At 42.9% G+C, this 20047-nt stretch overlaps 1 protein-coding gene across 1 annotated transcript in view; it reads left to right on the forward strand.

Annotated features, from left to right (window-relative positions):
* Positions 1 to 2703: 2703 nt before the first annotated feature.
* LOC130045748 (N-acetyllactosaminide alpha-1,3-galactosyltransferase-like) overlaps positions 2704 to 20047 on the forward strand; it is a 77088-nt gene continuing 59744 nt past the window's right edge. The window contains exon 1 of the mRNA XM_056138584.1: positions 2704 to 2711. Within this exon, the coding sequence (XP_055994559.1) occupies positions 2704 to 2711 (8 nt within the window). The remainder of the gene's footprint in view (positions 2712 to 20047) is intronic.

Raw genomic sequence — 20047 nt, forward strand, 5'->3', positions numbered from 1 at the left:
AGGGCTCCCCCCCCCCCCTCCCGCCCCCTTCCCCACTGCTTCTATTTCCTAGATTTCCCTTCCTTCCCCTTGCCTTTCCATCTTTCTTTTTTTTTTTTTTTTTAGGAGGTGGGAAGGTTTGCCAGCATCTCACTAGTACTACACAAGGAGTCCAGGAAGCCCAAATGCCTCCCTCAATGATAACTAAATTCTTCCTCGCGTTCTGCCACGGTGACCCAACTCCAACCCTCCCCAGTCTTCTGACATCTGAAGCTCTGGCTTCCGGGACACAGAAGCCCCAGGAGGTTAGCATTCACTGGCCATAGCAATGCTTAAAATGGTAATCTTCTGGCTTCTGGGCTCTTGGCCCTTGTGAGGAAGGGTAGTCCGCTGGTCACTGGATGCCTCTAGTGTGACCGTTCTTTGTAGCTGCAAGAGATCAACAACAAACACTGCAGGATGGAACACCCAGCAGCTGCTTCCAGCAATTTCCTTCCAGTTGAGGCCTGTGGTTGAAAGGCCTGTCCCCACCCTCCCACCCCCACAACCCCCAGGTTGAAGTGACTGCTAGGTGATTTAAAGGGACAACTGATTTTCCTTCCCTCCTCTGCTTTTTTCCTTCTTTGTGAGTCAGATATTAAACACAAGGACCTTAAACAACAACGACGTGCATGGTAGAATTTAGTAAGTGATCGTGTATACTCAGAGACTCAGAAAGAGATCTTCTGAAGACCATATATGTACACCATAGGCTAATCCTTGGCACAGAGACAAACTATAAAAAAATAAAACTAAAAGCATGAAACAAAAATATGGGTAACCCTGGGGAAGAGGGATTATCTGAGTTTCAGAGTTATCACAATCATCCAAATGTTCAGGTTTCAACCCCCCAAAATCTACAAGGTATGCAAATAAGCAAAAACGTGTTTTCACCTGAAAAATAAATAAATATAGGAACCAGTCCTGAAAGTACATCTATGCTTAGATATAGTGGAGAAATTTTTAAATGACCACTGTCACAGATGCTCAGAGAACAAAGAGAAGCTGTAGGAAAAGTCAAGAAAATGATATCTAGACAAAATGCAAATATAAATGAAGAGTAATCCCCCAAAAAGACAGTTGGGAGCTAGAAATAGCAATAATTAAAGTGCAAAATTTATTAGATAGGTTTAAATGCAAATTTTGTTTATACAGAAGAGAGAATCGATGAACTTGAGTAAGGGACACAGGGAATTACTAAATTGGAAGAACAGAAAGAAAAACGATGGAAGAAAAGTGAACAGATCATAAAGAGACTTAAGGATCAGCATAAGCAGAGATCAACATGGGAAACTCTCACAGTGAAAAAATGAGAGACGATATGAAGAAATAATGCTTGAAAACCTCACAACTTTGATGAAGTACATGAATATAAGCATCAACAACTCCCAGGAAGATGAACTCAGAGAAATTTCCATCCCTCCAAGATACATAATGAAAAAAACAAAAATCAAAAAACCTTTAGGGCTGGGGGTGGGCCACCCATGGTGGTGCTCAGAAATCCAGTACTGGCAGTGCTCACAGGACCATGCAGTGTTGGGGATCAAACCAAGGTAAAGCACACACTCAGTTTTCTTTCCAATCCCTAGCTAAAGTTCGAGAAGATGAATAGAAAGACAAAGAGAAAATTCTGAAAGCAGCAAGAAAGAACTGCTTCATTCATGTATTTTTTAATGGATTTATAAGATTATAGGTGGATTTCTCATCAAAAACTGCAGAAGACTGAAGAAAGACATGAAGATGTTAGACAGAAACTTGAAATCACATGGAGAAAGAAATAGCTTAATAAAAGTAAATATATTTGGCATCATACAGTCTTGGTTGGGCTGGAGCTATAGCATAGCGGGTAGGGTGTTTGCCTTGCACGCGGCCTATCTGGGTTTGATTCCTCTGCCCCTCTCGGAGAGCCTGGCAAGCTATTGAGAGTATCTCACCCGCACGGCAAAGCCTGGTAAGTTACCTGTGCATATTCGATATGCCAAAAACAGTAACAAGTCTCACAATGGAGATGTTACTGGTGCCCGCTCAAGCAAATCAATGAACAGCAGGAGGACAGTGCAGTGCTACAGTCTTGGTCCAAGGATGTGACTAGTGGCTGAATGCCTGCTTTGTGTTCACGAGGCCTTAAATTCAATCCCTGGCACTGCCCCATGCCTCCAAGTGCCATCTCTAGCACTGTGGGTGTGATTTGCAGGATACAACCCACAACAACTGCGGGCACATCACAGTAGTGTGCAAGAACTGCAACCAAGGGGGCCGGAGCCATAGTACACCAGGGAGGGCATTTGCCTTGTGTGAGGTGAATCCGGGCTCAATCTCCGGCATCCCATCTGGTCCCCCGAGCACTGCCAGGAGTAATTCCTGAGTGCAGAGCCAGGAGTAAGCCCTGAGCATCGCCAAGTGTGACCCAAAATCAAAACAAAAAGAGCTGCAACCATGAGTGTGAGTGTGCAAGCCTGTGAGTGTGCAAACCCGAGGCGGGCTGTGTGACCCCTGGCCCACTACAACCAAGTGTGTAACTCCCTGACACCAAAACAACAACCAAGGGAAGGGAAGGAAATGGGCTGGAGAGGCAGGCAGGGAGCTGGTCGTATAACAATGGTTGTAGCTCCACTTTTGTTTTCTGTGTATTCAAAAAATAAAATATGAAAAGCCATGCCATCTCCCACGGGGAGGTCAATGGCGATGGACAGGTGAAGGAAGGACCAAGGGCCCCGGCTGGTTGGTATCAATTGCAGTTTATTCCAATCTCATCTTCATTCTCTTCTGATTCTCCTGTTTTTCTCTCTCTGGATCCCCCCAGCCCACTCTTACAGCCTAGTTTATATAGAATTCATGTAGGGTGAGGATACAAAGGTGGAGTTGAATATTAATAAATCAACAAAGAGAGGTAAGGCCACTCCTCCAGGAGATTAACTCAAGGACAAAATCTCATCTAAGGAGATTACTCCAGATTACTAGGAGATCAGTCCAAGGGTGGGATTCCATCCAGGGTGTGTTGCTTTCTTCTTTCCTCAGCTAGTAATCCACTTAAATAGTTGTAGTAAATTTACTTCTAATATTTCTAGCAATGTCATTTTGAATGAGCGCAATAAGCACAAGCTTAAAGTTTGGTTCTTCCTCAGGACGTCTCACTAGATATTCCAGACCACAGTCCTCAGACCACGTTAGTCTTCCTAAGCCCAGCAGGGACCTTGTCCAGTTGTTACTCTTTGGATCATGACAGACTTTGTCTATGACTATGCTCTTAATTTATAGTTAATATTGTGGCGCTTTGGCCTGGCCCATTTCGATGCCAGGGTAGCGCACAGCTTGCCCTGGGTGCATCCAGTCCCTTGTCAGGACCCACTGAAGCTTCAGTCGAGAAAGCAGATGCCTGGGAGTGAATATTTTTCGGAGTCAGTTAACTCCCAAGTTACAAAGACATAATATTAACTGTCTTCCTGTGTCTATACAAAAAGGACATTGCTTTAAAGTAAACTATGCAAAAGACATAAGAGAAGAAAAAGAGCAATATTTAACTTATAATACAAGTTCAGTGGCCTTAGAAGAATCTGACCTTAAAAGTTAGCAGAATCTGATTAGGAAAAAATGGTGATAGACTGGTTGGGGAAGAGAGCACAGAGAAGAGTTTACAGATAAACAAAGGAATGGGAGTGACTCGGGAACACTGTGGTGGGTGTAACCCATTAAACACTGGTTTGAGTGTTAAAACTTCAGGCTATAAAATGTACTCCCCATGATAACCACACACAAAGCTCCCTGTGGCAAGGGAGAAAGGATAAACCAATGTTATCCTACAGTTTTCTATGTTATTTAAGAGACAAATACATTTTTGTTTATTTGGGGGACACAGTCAGTGGTGCTCAGGGTTTACTTCTGGCTCTGTGCTCAGGGAATCAGCACTGGCAGGTTCCGGGACCATATGGGGTGCCAGGGACTGGACACAGGTTGGCTGCGTGCAAGGAAAACACCCTCCCTGCTGTTCTATCTCTTCAACCCAAGACATACACATTTAAAAATTATTGCTGTAAAGGTTAATAGTAAAACTTTGAGATTTTCTGATCTACATAATTAAGGAACTAATAAATTTAAAGGACAATTAGCTTATGCCTGTAAAATTAAGATGTAATTTTTGACATCAAGAATGACAATCAAATGGGTTGGGGATGATGCCATAAAAAGACAGCATTTTGCGGGTATGAGTCTTCTTTTCTTTTTGGTTTATGTGCTACACCTAGTGATTACTCAGAGTTTACTCCTGGCTCTGCACTCAGGAATTACTCCTGGTGGTGCTCAGGAGACCACATGGGATTCTGGGGACTGAACCTGGGTCGGCTGCGTGCAAGGCAAACACCTTCCCTCTATACTGTCTCTACGGCCCCTGCTGGTATAAATTCAATCTCTGAGGAGCCTAGGAGAGAGCTCAAAGAACTGGATCGTGTGCTTTTTATATAGGAGGGGAGGCCTGAGTCCTGTCCCCAGCACTGTCTGGATCCCCACGCACCACCAGGGATGACCCTGGAGCACTGCGAAAGGAGTAACACTTGAGTACTGCTGTCATCCTCCCCAAACTGACTCCCTCAAGTGTTCTGGTTTGAGTGTTAAAACTTCAGCCTATAAAATGTACTCCCCATGATAATCACACAAAAAATAGCTATAAAAGACATTGAAAAGGAAATGAGAATTTGATATAAATTATTTCATAACAAAAAAAAATCACCTAAGCAGAAAGGTAGTAGTGGAGGAAATCAGGGACACCCCCCCACCCCTGAAAATAAGCTGTGAGTCATATAGGAAAAATATAGAAAAATGACAGAGCAATTCCCTCCTTCTCAATAATTCTATTAAATGGAACTGAAAATGAAAGTAAAGGTCATTCTCATAAAGTGATTTTTCTCATGACCATGGTCATGAGAAAAAAAAAAACTACCTGAATGACTTAACAAATGTTTCTCTTTCTGTTCCCTTAAAAACGTACAAAAACCATGAGCCAGAGCTAGAGTGCAGCGGGTAGGCCATTTGCCTTGCACACAGCTGATCTGAGTTTGATCCCTGGCACCTCATGCGGTCCCCAGAGCACCACCAGGCATCGTCCCTGAGGTGAGAGGCAGGAATAAACCCTGAACACTGCCAGGTGTGGCTAAAAGCGAGACAAAACAACAAAAGTACAAAAAATAAAATAAAACCCCCAAATACCCAACTCTCTTGCTTTCCTGTTTTTTTTGCAACCCTACATTTTATTTCGTATTTGAATCACCTTGAGATACACAGTTATAAAGTTGCCCCTGATTGGGTTTCAGTCATACAGTGACACCCATCCTTTCTCCAGTGTTCATTTCCCACCACCAATGTTCCCAGTTTCCCTCTCACCTCCCACTCCGATCTGCCTCTATGGAAGGCACTTTTCTTTTCTCTACCTCTCTCTCTCTTTCTCTCTCTTTCTGTCTCTCTCTCTCTCTCTCTCTCTCTCTCTCTCTCTCTCTCCCTCCACCTCTCTCCTTTTGGGCATTATGGTTTGCAATACAGATACTGAAAAGTTATCATGCATATACCTTTACATACTTTGAACACTCAGTTCTTGCCTAGAGTGATCATTTCCAACTATTATTATCGTACTGGTCCCTTTTCTATCCAAACTGCCCTTCGTACCCCCCCGCCCCCAACAAACCCCCAACAAACCCCCAACATACACACACTTGTGGCAAGCTTCTAACAATTGACCAGCCATTCTGGCCCCTGTTTTCCCTGGTCTTATACAACTAGCCTTATACTATTTTTTTTTATATATATATCCGCTAACTGAATGCAGTCATTCTGCATCTGTCCCTTTCTTTCTGACTCATTTATGACACTCAGCATGATACTCTCTACATCCATCCATTTATAAGTAAATTTCATGGCTTCATTTCCCCCAGCAACTGCATAGTATTCCATTATATAGATGTACTATAGTTTCTTTATCCACTTTTTATTCACTTGTCTATTCTCGGGCACTCGGTTGTTTCCAGATTCTGGCTGATGTGAACAGTGCAGTAATGGACATAGAAGTGAAGATGGCTTTTCTGCTGTGTGTTTTTGGAGCCCCAGGGTATATTCCCAGAAGTGGTATTGCTAGGTCAAATGGGAGCTCCATGTCCAGTTTGGGGGAGGAATGTCCATATTATTTTCAGAAAAAGGTTGAACCAGTCGGCATTCCCACCAACAAACAATGAAGGAGAGTCCCTTTCTCCTCAATTCCTCACCAGCACTGATTGTTCTTGTTCTTCAACCACACCTTTTACATTGTAAGTCATCACTACTGAAAGTAGGTTTTCTTATGTTAACATGCCTGTTCATACCTCACCACTGTATTTGTTCAAAGGGTGCTGCGGCTTCTCATTCTTCTGTCTTTTTTCCCTTGCTCTAACTTGAAAATACTCTCACAATGAGAGAGGAAGAAAACTTTTACACAGGGGTTTCAATTTGGTTTTAGTATCAATAAACTTTCATTTCTTCTTTTGCACAGAGGATGATTATCACTGGTATTGCTTTCATTTCATCAACCTTTTCAAGGAGTCTGAGTCACCTTGTGAACTGAGAAAATCACAATACAAAGCTGCCCAGATGTGGATTTTGACCTAAAAGATTTTCCTCCTTCCAAGGATCAGACAGGTGTTGGTCCCTTTCCTTTACCTTCCAATAGTTTTTTTTTTTAACATTATTATCAATAGTAATAGAATTGGTATTTTTTGGGGGGCCACACCTAGCAGTGTTCAGGGGTTTTTGCCAGTCAATGCTCAGATTCTACTCCTCCTAGTGGTGCTTCAGGGTCCTTATGTTGTACCTGGGACCAAACATAGGCCCCCCTGCATACCAAGCATGTGCTCCAGTCCACTGAGATATCACTTTGGCCCCTTATTTAACTTTTATGTTTTGTTTTATTTTGGGGGGAGGCCACACCCAGGAGTTACTACTAGCTTTGCACTCAGGAATTACTCCTTGGTGGTACTTGGAGTACCACATAGGATGCCAGGGACCGAACCCAGCCAGCTGCTTGCAAGGCAAACATCCTCCCCACTATACTATTGCTCCGTCCCCCACCCCCCACCTTTAACTTTTTAAGAGAAATTTCACCTGCACTCATGATTGTCATCTCTTGGCGCATGCGTTTGCTATGGCTAATTTAATTATCTTTCCCTTCACCTTTGTTCTCTTCTAGGAAGAGTGAAAATGAACAGAATACAAGATTTTTCTTTCATTTGTTGTGGTTGCAATGTCCAGGAGTCACACACTTGATGGGGCGCCTATTGGGTGTCACACTCTTGATAAGGGTGCTTAAGTGTAACCAAGTGTATCCATTTGGTTACACTTACTGTGGCAACAGGGATCACCTTGACAGTGCCAAGAATTGCATTCATTCATGTGGGGTGGTGCTAAGGGTTCAACTCAGGGCCTCCTACTTGCCAGGCAGGCCCTCTAACCACTTAGCTATTCCTGGGCATCCAACATTGACAAAGGCTCCCTCTATTGTCCTGGCTGCCAAAATCTATTTCAGGTAACCATGAACCACTGGTGAATAGTAATCACTTACTCATTCTCGGGCTGGAGCGATAGCACAGCGGGTAGGGCGTTCGCCTTACAAGCGGCCAACATGGCCGACCCGAGTTCGATTCCTCCGCCCCTCTCGGAGAGCCCGGCAAGCTACCGAGAGTGTTCGATATGCCAGACACAGTAACAACAAAGTCTCCAATGGAGACGTTACTGGGCCCGCTCGAGCAAATCGATGATCAACGGGAGGGCCTTTACCTTTTACCTTTACCTTTACTCATTCTCTTAATGGTGTCTTTTGATAAGCAGAAGTTTTCTGATTCTGATGTATTACAGCTCTTATTTTTTCTTCATAACACTCCAAGATCCATCCCTTCATCAGTGTACATTTTCAACCACCAATGTCCCCAGTTTCCCTCCCCTCCTCCTGCCTCTATAGCAAGCATTCCCCCCCGCCCCACCTCTTTTGGATATTACAGTTTGCAATATAGACACTGAAATGTTATCAGGATTATATCCCTTTAATCTATTTTCAACACTCAGTTTTTTTCCAGAGTGATCATTTTCAACTATTATTGTTATAGGCAAGGCAAACGCCTTACCCGCTTACTATCACTCCAGTCCCATAAGTGCTTGTCCTTAATTTCAACAAAGTTGATGGACATCCAACTCCTTTATGTACACAATTGCTTATGGCATAGATTAAGAATCTCAAACTTTTATTATTGTCATACTGGGTCCTCCTCTATCCAAACTAGCTCATGTATTTAAAGCTTTTTGTTTCTATTACCTTAAGACACACATTGCAAAGGCTAAAAGGTGAAGATTTAGTTGTTATGTTTGTGGTAGAATTCATTTTCAGTTCAGTTTTTTTCTTTGTGTGATATACCCTTACCCACATGGGCCAACTGCAAACTCCTGGAGTGAATAGCCAGATGCCAAGCATGCTTGCGATCCAGTTGTACAGATGTGAAGTTTCACAGCATTAATAACTTGGCTAAGCCAGTAGAAATCAGTACATTGGCTTCCTGGGTGAGGGAGAGCAGGTACCCAAAAGAGCATCAGAAAAATCGTGGAATTCATGGAGATGTTCTAGATTTTTTTTTTAACTTTTTGGGTTACACCCAGTGATGCTCAGGAATTACTCCTGACTCTGAGCTCAGGAATTACTCCTGTCGGTACTTGGGGGACCATATCCTCTGTACTGTTGCTCCGACCCCGATGTTCTAGATCTTAAACTGATTTTCATACATTCATGCACACATTTTACAAATACAATGAACTGGACACTAACATGATGCATGCTTTACTTTGTGTAATTACTCTTAAAGTAGTAAATGTGTTATAAAGCACTAGAAATAGCGCCAAGAAAATGGAAAGGATTTAAGTGAGCCTTAAAAAAAAAAAGTTTGGTCTTCGGTAACGACGGAGATGTGACTGAATTGTGATGATTATAAGGATCTAGTTCTGTCATCATCAAAAGAGAATCTGATGACATCAGCAATCACAGAAGAGTGAAATGATAAACACACAAGCTGAGGAGTGCCACAGGAGGAATACCTGGTTATTGGACCCCTGATTTTCAAAATCTTGGCATGTTGCTCTTGGAAACTTTGGGTCTCCTTCACATTTCCCTCATGTCTTCCGAAGTCACAATGCCATGCATGTTACATCTCCAGGAAGACGCGCTGTAAAGTTTCATCATGATCTTAGGAAAAGAAAAGGTAAGTGCTTGTCCAACCCGGCAATGCTCAGAAGTCACTCTTGGCTCTGCACTCAGGAATTACTCCTAGAGGTGCTCGGAGGACCATATGGGTTGTTGGGAATCAATCTCGGATCAGCCTCGTGCAAGGCAAACACCCTTACTGCTCTGCTATCACTCCAGTTTCGTAAGTGCTTGTCCTTAATTTCAACAAAGTTGGTGGACATCCAACTCCTTTCTGCACACAATTTCCTATGGCATAGATTAAGAATCTCAAAGGAGTTTTATTAAACTTCATGACTAAAATTCCAATGTACAAATAATCTTCAATGCATAGTTTAGCCTCTAGCCTGTTCTCTGAATTAATTTTGAATAACTTTAAGAAGAGACATTTATTTTATACTGTTATATATCGATCCTATCACTTTACTTGAAAATGATCTCTATCATATTAACTAAAAGTAACACATTTCTTCATAGCTGTATGCCCTTTTCAGAGTTCAAGTGAGTCTTTTCAAAATTCTCTCTCTCTTCTCTCTCTCTCCTTTCTCTCTCTCTCTTCTTCCTCCTCCTCCTCTACCACCTCCTTCTCCTCCTTCTCTTCTCTCCACCCTGAATTAGAGTGGAAAGTGACATTTGTATTTTTCTTTTGTATAGGAAAAGTCTTTTGTACTTTGCAAAAGACAAGGCCAGCTAATGTCCTAAGAGTTTGAGGAGTTAAAATAGTCTCCGCTGACATGATTCTATTTCCATACCAAGAGACATCCAGAACAGAAGGACCTTAGGGTCCTCGTCAAACCATCAGATTCGACATTATCTCCTCTGTCTATGGCATAATTCATTCAATTTACTCTTTTCTATTTCTTTCTCCTCCAGGGAAGTATAAAATGCAAAAGAAAAATTCACCTGTTACCGCTTTTACTGCTCTTACTGCTTCTTTGGACTTTGCACAAAAAGTTTCTTTTCAGGTAACTTAAATACTCACTGTACCACTGTATCACTGTCATCCTGTTATTCTTCGATTTACTCGAGTGGGCGCCAGTAATGTCTCTATTTGTCCCAGCCCTGAGATTTTAGCAACCTCTCCTTACTTGTCTTTAACAACAGTTGGTGGCTCTTTCAGGGTCAGGGGAATGAGACCTGTTATAGCTACTGGTTTTGGCATATCGAATATGTCACGGGGAGCTTGCCAGGCTCTGTCTGTGAGGGCGGAATACTCTCAGTAGCTTGCCAGGCTCTTTGAAAGGCATATATATATATATATATTTCTGTCTATAATTTGTTGCCTACTGTCTGAACCCCATCAAACAGGGTGTGGCAATTATGGAAAATGGGTAGTAAGTGTTTTATGATGTGTCACGCAGCCAAGAAGCAACCGCATGGTCTGAAAAGTGGCCTGGAGCATGGCGGCAGTTGGGGAGTGGAGGTTGGCTGCCGGGGCTGGGTCCCTGGGGGGCAGGGAGGGCTCTTGCCCGCCCCCCTCTGGATAGCTCTGAGTGACAACAGCCTGGCGCTGTTTTATGTTGTTCTGGTGTTTGGTAAGTATGGGGTATGTCAGAAAGATAATAGGCTCACCTCTTTAATAAATCAGCCCCCAAATATACCTAAATGATATCAGCACAAACATTACCTAGAGGATAAAAATCTTTGTTTCTAATGGATGAAAGCAAATATGGGAGCTGAGAGACCCAAGAGTAGAGTAGGGAAGTTTTGGCTTCTAATGACGCTCACTTCTGTTCCACAGATGGTTGTCACATCATAGTGAGGACAAGGAGCTCCCTGGGAAGATCACTATGTGTGTGTGTGTGTGTGTGTGTGTGTGTGTGTGTGTGTGTAATTTTTATAAAGTTGTGCATGATTTATTTCATTCAATATATATAGTTTTTATAAAGTTACTCATGATTTATTGCATTCAATATTCCAATACCTATCACACCACCAGTGCACCTTTCCACTACCATTATTTCCAATTTTTCCAACCACTTCTCAAGCCTGCCCTTATACCAGAACCTTAATAATTTATTTTATATTGCTTGTTATGATTCAATAAAAATGATCAAAAATATTTTCTTAGAAGAAGGTGTGTGAATATTGTTGTATCTCACCATGGAGCCATTAAGCCCTTGTTGAAGAGACTATTGACATGTCACCAGTTAAGTTTTGTGTGTTTATATTTTCCTAATGAGATTGGTAGCCTTCTACTTTACATTCCATCCAATAAGGTGTGCTAGTCCTGGTTCATCAGGGTGTAGAGTTTTAGATGTCCCGTGCTCTAGGAGTTAAAAATTTTTGAATGGGGTGATACAGCTAGAGTTAAAATTTTAACTGGATGGTGAGTCTAGGTGGCCCAGACAACAGAGCCTGGTGTGGGGTTTGGAAGCATCTCTGCAACTTGTTGATCTCTTGAGATTTATTTATGAGTCTCTGGATCATGGCCAGTTAAAAAAAGACTTATCTGGCCCAGAGGCAGTTCATGGGCATGATTGTCAGGTTTCTGGAAGAACAGGGAGATGATGGGGAGGTAGCCCATCCATGACTTCATGAGAGCCTGGAGATTTTAGTCACAAAACCTGCATACCTGAGTTTCTCAACAGATCAATTTCTGCATGAGACTTGTCCTGAGCCTATGGAGTTTAGCCATAATCATGGCGGCATTGTGAAGTGTAAAGATTTTTTACTTCCAGAGTTCTCATTAGCAGGTGGTGGGCTCACTTGCCCCGCTCTGGGGTGCCCTGTGTCACTCATCTTGGTTCAGGATACGGAAGCAAAAGATCACTATAATCGGGTGCTAATCCCCCTCAGTGAGGCTTCCTTCCTCATGACACAATCACCCAAAGGCCCCACTCCTAATACAATCCTAATTTGGGGGGTTACAATTTCAATCTGTAAATTTAAGAGGGACACAAACATTCTGTCTATAATAACATTGTGTGTTCATGAAATACCTGGTAATAAATAATACAGGGATGGATTGATGGAGTGTAACTCGTCTTCTAAAATGTGGGAATCTTTACTTCGGTTTAAAAGTGATCAAATGCTTTTCATTTATTCTGAGCCCAAAGAAACTGTAAGAGATGTACCAGTGCTGGTAAATACTTGACAAATATCCTATCTGATCTATTCTAGAAGGACCAAAGCATCACTGGGAGGAACATTGCTAAACGAATTCAGACTAGCTGAGAAGGGCATGGGAGATGTTGATGAAGGGTGGGAAGGAGTAGAAAAATGACACCAATTGAGATGAATTTCAAGAGCAGACTGAACCAGGGGAAACCATTACAGAGAGAATGAGTATGTTGTCTTAAAACCAAAGAAATAATCCTTTGGTTATTTCCTATGGTGTGGAACTTGCCAGGTGTCTCACATCACCTATAGTAGGTGAAGGGCAGATCTAAGGGACCCTCATCTCATTTGGGTTGATTTGGGTTGCGTTTGGGGGCCACACCCAGCAGTGCTCAGGACTTACTCCTGGTTCTGTGCTCGGGAAATCACTCCTGGCCAGGCTCTCAGGGAAACTTACGGGGTGCCAGGGATTGAACGTGGGTGAGCCTCATGCAAGCGCCTCACCTGCTGTACTATCAAGGACCCTCTGGATTGGAGCAAGGTAGTTGCAGTTGACTGGGCAGTAGTGCAACTATGAAGCCCATTGTTAGAGCCACCAGGTGGACACCACGAAATAGCAGGGAAGTCTACTGAACTAGTTCATTTAACAAAGTCTCTTTTTAAGGGTATGAGACCAACTAGGAGACACTGAAGTAGACTGTACCAAAGATGGTGGTGTAGGAAAAGGAGCGTGGAGATGGGTGGAAAGGTGTCCCAGAGCTAAAATGCACTGTTTGGGAGTAGGTGTGATGCTGGGGTTTGGATGTGCTCACATATGAAATAATCCCCTATTTCTACATGGGTCACCCAAATGAACCCATTGATATCAGCCACACATGAAGAAAGCCTCATTTGGAGATGGGAGTCTGAGTTTAGCATTTAACATTACTCAGGGTAAGGTTAAAATCTGAGTGGGGAAGATGTCGGAACATAGCTGCATGAGTCACACATTCATGAGTGAGGTTCTAACTGTACATAGGAAATTGACACTAAGGAAAATGCCCAGAGTAGCTGGCACTGGAAGATCTAAGAGGACACCCCTCACCCCGTCCCCTGCTTGAGAATATGGATCAAATGAAGGGTCCTGGGTAGTGAGGGTATTTGAGGCTAGACCGAAGGGATGCAGGGTCAGAGAGACAGTGAAGCAGGGAGGTGCCTGCCCTGTATGCATCTTACCTAGGTTTGGCCCCCTACACCCCCATATGGGCTCTCAAGCCCTGCCAAGAGTGATCCCTCAGCACAGACTCAAGGGTAAGCCCTGAGCACAGCTCAATATGTCTTCTGACGCCCCATAAAGCAAAACAAGAAACTAGGGATATTTTATTATTGTGATTGAGGAGAAAAAAAGATTCAGTGCTACAGGTAAGGGGGCCAAAAATTGAGGGAACGTGTTCATCCACGCTCTGCTCTTTCCTCTGTGAATTAGAAGATTGAGAATCGGAGGCAGAATGATGGAAACAGAAAGGTTTCAGGGCGACCCCTAGAGTTAAGATCGGAAATCATGTATATAGTTTATCAAGCGACTGCCATCAAAGTGAACCAGTTTTCTTCCTTCACACTTATTTGCCACTTTGTATCTTATTAGAAGACATAGTCCCTATTAGTCCATGATTTGATCGACACTTGATTATCTCAAATTCTAGTCGAGTGTGACTCCTTGCCTTATTTTACCCGATAGGTCTGTGAATAAGCCACCAGGAGAATTACAGCTGTCTGACTGGTATAGACCCAAGTAAGAATTCCACACCCAGCACACGTTATGAGCCAAAGTTCCCTCCTCAGAAACTAAGAGAAGGCAAGACTTCCCCACTGGAAAACGCCGAAAGTTTGAGAGAAGATGGCTCTTTGGTTGCATTTTTAAAACAAAGCAGTGTCCAGTGGAAGGGGGACATCCTCAACAAAAGTGGGTTTGGGGGTGACAGAATTGCAAACGTCACGTAACGGTGCAGGTCCAAAGTCTAAGGATGCGTTTGAGATCATTTGGCTGGCTGATTCTTGGCATCACCCACGAGAGAATCGAAACTCAAAGCAGATAAGGAGTCACCTATGTACTGGGTGATTTTCTGATCCTTTCCTTTGTTCTTTCTGTTCCCCTCTTCTCTATATCCCCCCACATTGTCTCCTGAGGATTTCAGACTTCTTAGAATCAGAACTCTGAATGAGATGTTCTGTTATAACCATAAAAGTCTCGCGGTTTCTCATTCTTCCTCCCTTTATGTTATGACATTCAGGAAATGAGCAGCATACCAGTCGCTTAAGCAGAAAATTTAGCATCTTTTTTTTAAGTCATTTTATTGTGTGTGTGTGTGTGTGCTGGGGTTCGAACCCAGTGCCTCACACAGGCAAGTGCTTTACTGCTGCGCTACACCCCCAGTTGAACTGGTACACACGTGTTATGTACGTAACTTTGCCTGACTGAAATGAGAATACGAATGTTGGGGAGAAGAACAGGAAGGACCTGTTTCCTCTACAGCGGAAGAAACAAGAGGAAGAGGCTGGGATGACTAAACACCAGAAGGAAAGAAGCAGCTCGCAGAGCTTAGGCTCCAGGCCAGCTACTCAACCTGTGCCAGAGTCCCTGGGCACCAGTGAAGCCACTTGGGACAAGGAAATGGATCCAACCTCTCAGCAGGACCTCAGTGAGCTGGGCCTGGGAAGTGTTGGGAAAGCAAAAATATGCATTTAGCAGTTGCTGTAGCAAGAAATTTCTGTTGTGTTGCCAGAATGGCAGGAACCAGAAGTGAACAAGGACTCCACCAGAAGCAGGAAGAGCAAGCCCTTCTTTCCCGTTGGCTTGTAACTTTGGTCTATTAGCAGAACCTGGTCGAGAACAAGTGGGGTTTGCAGAAGCCCAGCATGGCCTAAGGAAACAGGGGGTAGTGTGGAGGGTTGAACTATGTGACAATAGCATCACCACAGCCACCACATCTCGCTAATAATCTGTGTAGGCACATCCTGGTCACTAAAGATGATGACTCATCCCAATAACTGAGCAAAGCCAAAAATCACATGATTATTTATATAGATTCCACATAGGCTACTGAAAGAAGTCCAGCCCCGTTGCTTTGGTGGACTGGTAGCACTGATCTATAGGTAAACTCTCAGGGTCTATTACCATTCTGTCCTTTCATTGTATGAGAAAACCATCATTGGGGTTGGAGTAATAATACAGTGGGAAGGGAGTTTGCCTTGCATGCGGCAGACCTGGTTTGATCCCCAGCATCCCATATGGCCCCTTAAGCACTGCCAGGAGTAATTCCTTGGTGCAGAGCCAGGAGTAACCCTTGAGCATCATCAGGCGTGACTCAAAGAGCAAGCGAGCAAGCAAACAAGCAAGAAGAAAGAAAGAAAGAAAGAAAGAAAGAAAGAAAGAAAGAAAGAGAGAAAGAAAGAGAGAAAGAAAGAAGGGAGGGAGGAAGGAAGGAAAGAAGGAAGAAAGGAGGAAGGAAGGAAGGAAGGAAGAAGGAAGGAAAGAAAGGAAAGAAGAATAAAAGAAAGAAAAGAAAAAAGAAAAGAAAGAAAGAAAGAGAAAGAAAGAAAGAAAGAAAGAAAGAAAGAAAGAAAGAAAGAAAAGAGGGGGTATGGTGCTGCCAGCAGGTCAATCTGTACCTGTGAAGCGAGTGCATCAGCAGCCTGATGGTGCCTTCAGACTTCCAGACCCCAAAATTGCTGCTGTGCCTTCAGCCAGACCCCAAAAACTTGGGGCAAAGTTTACCAAGAAAGTAAGTGGCCAAACGTTAGGTATGTGGGAGACATACCCACAAACCACCTCCGGCTCAGCTATATAATTGGAGGCAAGGCCTCTCTGGTTCCTGATTGAACTGCTTAATGGCCATGATCCCAGAGACTCAGAAACAAATCTCGGAACCCAACAACTTTTGGCAGAAATGTGTCCAGTCCCTGCAGTAAGTTACCAGTGCCAGGCCACCCCAGGGGGGAAAGGGTGCTGTCCCTCCAACCTGCTCCCTCTTGGTGGCTCGGTGACTGCCATTCTCCAGAGGCCACTGGACAGTCAGGTTTGGACGTGCATTGATGAGACACGAGGGGCCTCACGGGATGGGGTGGAGCCGGCCCTTTCCTCCCTGCCCCAACGAGACTCTGAGTTGCTGCCCATGAACGGCCTCTCTGGCTCCTGATCAAGCTGCTTAACGGCCATGATCCCAGAGGCTCAGGAACAAATCTCAGAACCCAGCAGGTTTTAGCAGAAATCCCTCCAGATTTAATTGTTAAAATTTTGGAATTCCAAAATCGTGCAGTCACTACTGCGGCCACGTGACATCATATGTTATTCATAATCAGCAATAGAAAACAAATTGTCTACGGTTGACTTTTCTGCAGAGCTGAGTGTTGGGGTAAAATCCTAAATAATAATAGTAGGTCTGATGTCGAAATATTAAATGTAATCAAAGTCGAGAGAGAGAGAGAGAGTATTTTTGAAATCATCTGTTCCACAGGTAGGGGCAGGATGTGGGATGGGGGGTATACTGGGATTTTTGGTGGTGGAAAATGGGCACTGGTGAAGGGATGAGTGTTTCATCATTGTATGACTGAGACTTAAACCCCAAAGCTTTGTAACTGTCTCATGGTGAGTCAATAAATAAATTTATAAAAAGGAAAAAAAAAGTAAGGTGGAGTTCATGCCTAATTCAATCAGCCTAATCAATGCCTGAATAAATAGCAATACTCCTACATTTTTTAAAAAAAGAAAGAAAAGAAAGAAAGAAACCCATCATTGCATTTTTGGGTGTGTCCCACTGATAATGACATCATCATCATCAACTACATCTGCAAAGATGGGATTTCCAAGGAGGGTAACATTCAGGTCAGAGACAGAGTCAGCAGAAGAGCATTTGCCTTGCATGTGTGAGACCCTTTATGACTTTACATAAAAGCAAGGTAAAATTCTGAAATTCCAAGAGGATGTGATTTGGGTTGGAAGCCCTTCAATGTGCTACTGGTGGGTAATCACATTGAACATGTAGATAAAGGGGATGTATTCGTCATAACCAAATTGAACCTTCCAATCCATAAACATGGATTATGTGCCATTCATTTAGGCTTTCTTAATGTCTCCCAACAATGTTTTGTGGTTTTCATCACAACTATCTTTAACTCCCTTGGCTATATTTATTCCTAGATAACATTCATTTTCATCGAATTGTAAATGAAGTTGTTCCAAGTTTTTAATTGTTAATTGTTGTGTGTGTGATCAATTAGTTTTTCATGTTTGCCTTGTATTCCACTAGTTTCATGTCTTGGTTCCAAAATAATTGTTTTCCCAGCTAATAGAGATCATCTTACTTTGCAATTTGCCCATTGGATGCTTTTTAATTACTTTTCTTGCCTAATTGCTTTGGCTAAACTTCCTGTACAATGTTAAAATGGAAATGGATGAAATAGACATCATTGTCTTAGTCTTGATTTTTGTGGGGTGGGGGATCTCTCAGTCTCTCAACAATAAGTATGATATCAGTCATGAGTTTTATACAGATGCTCTTTATCATGACTAGGACGTTCCCTTTCATTCCAAGTTTCTTGGGTATTTTTTATCCTGAAAGACTGAGGTCTCATCAAATGCTGTTTCTGCATCACTTAAGACAATAGGGAATTTTTTCTTTCATTTTTATTAATCCATTATTTTACATTAATTGCTATTTGTATGTGAAACCAGTCTTGCATCTCTGGAATAAATCCCACTTGGTCATGAGTCCCCATTGCTGCTGAACTCAATTTGCTAATAATTTGTTGAGTATTTCTGTATCCATGTACATAATGGACAGTGGTCTACTGTTTCCTTGAAATATCTTTGTCTGGTTTTAGTAGCAGAGTAATGCTGATATCATAGAATGACCTAGAAAGTGTTGCCTCCTCTTCAGTTTTTGGATGATTTTGAGAACAATTTATGTTCATATTTTTCAAAGATAGAGATTGAATCCAGGGTCTCACATGTGTGAGACTTTCTTCCCAGTCTTGAAAACTAGACATTTTGGATACATTTTTAATTTGGTCACTCTGAAAACCAGATTCTTTTGGCCCCCTGGGACTTTGTTGTTCTTGTTTTCTGTGGGTTGTAGTTTTCTATTTAGTGACTTTCTAAAACTAGTTTTTGAATATTGCATTCTTTGTCTTGTATGGTCTCATTCCTTTAACTTGTGGTCAGCTAGTGTTTTGACAGAGATTTCCTTAAATAGCCAGAGAGGCAACGGAGTAGAAGAAGGACAATAAATGGAAAGAAAAGAAAAGGAAGAAAAGGAAAAGGAGAGAAGAGAAGAGGAGAGGAGACAGGAAGGGGAAAGGAGGAGAGAGGAGGAAAGGAGGGCCAAAGAGATAGTACATTGGGTAGGCCATCTGCCTTACACATGGCTGACCCAAGTTCAATCCTCAGCATCCCGTGTGGTCCCCTGAGCAGTGCCAAAAGTGATTCATGAGTGTAGAGCCAGGAGTAACAAAACAACCCCCCCAAAATAAGTATTAAAAAATAAAAGGAAAGAAAAAGAAAGAAAGGATAATGAAAGAAAGGGAAAGAAAATGAGGAAGAAGGAAAGAAAGGAGATGTGGGGGCAGAGAAACAGAACAGAGATTAAGGGGCTTGTCTTGCACATGGCCAATGGTGGTATGATCCCCGTCACTGCATATGGTCCCTTGAGCACTGCCAGAAGTGATCTTTGAGCACAGAGCCAGGAGCAATCCTTGAACATTGTAGGATTTGGTCCAACCCCATCCCAAGAATAAAGAAATGGAAGGAGATATGAAGAAAGAAAAGTAATTCTCAAAGGGGCCACAATATGGCTCAGTGGTAAAGCACTTTCCTGGCATGTGCCAGACCCTGAGTTTGATCCCTGGCATCACATTTTTTCCCCAAGCACTATCACGATTGACTTCTGACCAACAAACTTGGGTAGCTCCCAAGCACTGCTGGATGTGACCCCCAAACCAGAATAATAAAGTAAAAGAGAAACTCACAATTTTTGAAGATTGAGTGCGAGTAGGCCCTCTCACCAGTGCTTAGCCATTATAACTCTTCCTTAGTCCTCAGCATCTGCTTACACTGAGTCTAAATATCAACCAGAGTTAAAAGCCTAGACTCTTCTGAGCTTGCATCAGTCCCTGAAGATGGCCATGGATTTCTCAAGTTCCTCACTATACACTGGCTCCTGTCCAAGCCCTGATTTTCCAAAGAATTCTCTCCCAAACATTTGTTCTCAGGCTTTCCGTGTTATCTCCTGCTGATTCCAACAGTTATCAAGGACTTATTCTGCTATAAAATGTTGTCAAGAAGTTGGAGAGATAGTCCAGCAGGTAAGGCTTCTACTTCACCTGACCCAGGTTTGATCTCCAGCACTCCAAGTCCCACCTAGGGTGATCCCTGAGCACAGAGCCAGGAGGAAACACCCTGAGAACCACCAGGTGTGGCCCAAAAGCAAGTTTTCAAGGGGAGAGTGGAGAGTCAAAGTTCAAGAAATGAAATTTTTTGAATGTGTTCAAGGAGTGTCATCTGCTTAGCCATGTTCCCATTCTGATGTCAATGAAACACAAGAAAGCACGAAGAGTGTGTCCTTCAGGGAATTACAGGTCAAAGCTGAGTAACATGCTTCTTGGAGTAAGTCTGCATTTCTTCTAGAAGCAGAGAACAGGGTCTGGCCATGATTAATTAGGACACCAGGAGCTTTCTACCATGTCGAGTCACCTTTTTCT

Source organism: Sorex fumeus, unplaced genomic scaffold (assembly GCF_029834395.1).
Source record: "Sorex fumeus unplaced genomic scaffold, SorFum_2.1 ptg000129l, whole genome shotgun sequence".
Lineage (NCBI taxonomy): Eukaryota > Metazoa > Chordata > Mammalia > Eulipotyphla > Soricidae > Sorex > Sorex fumeus.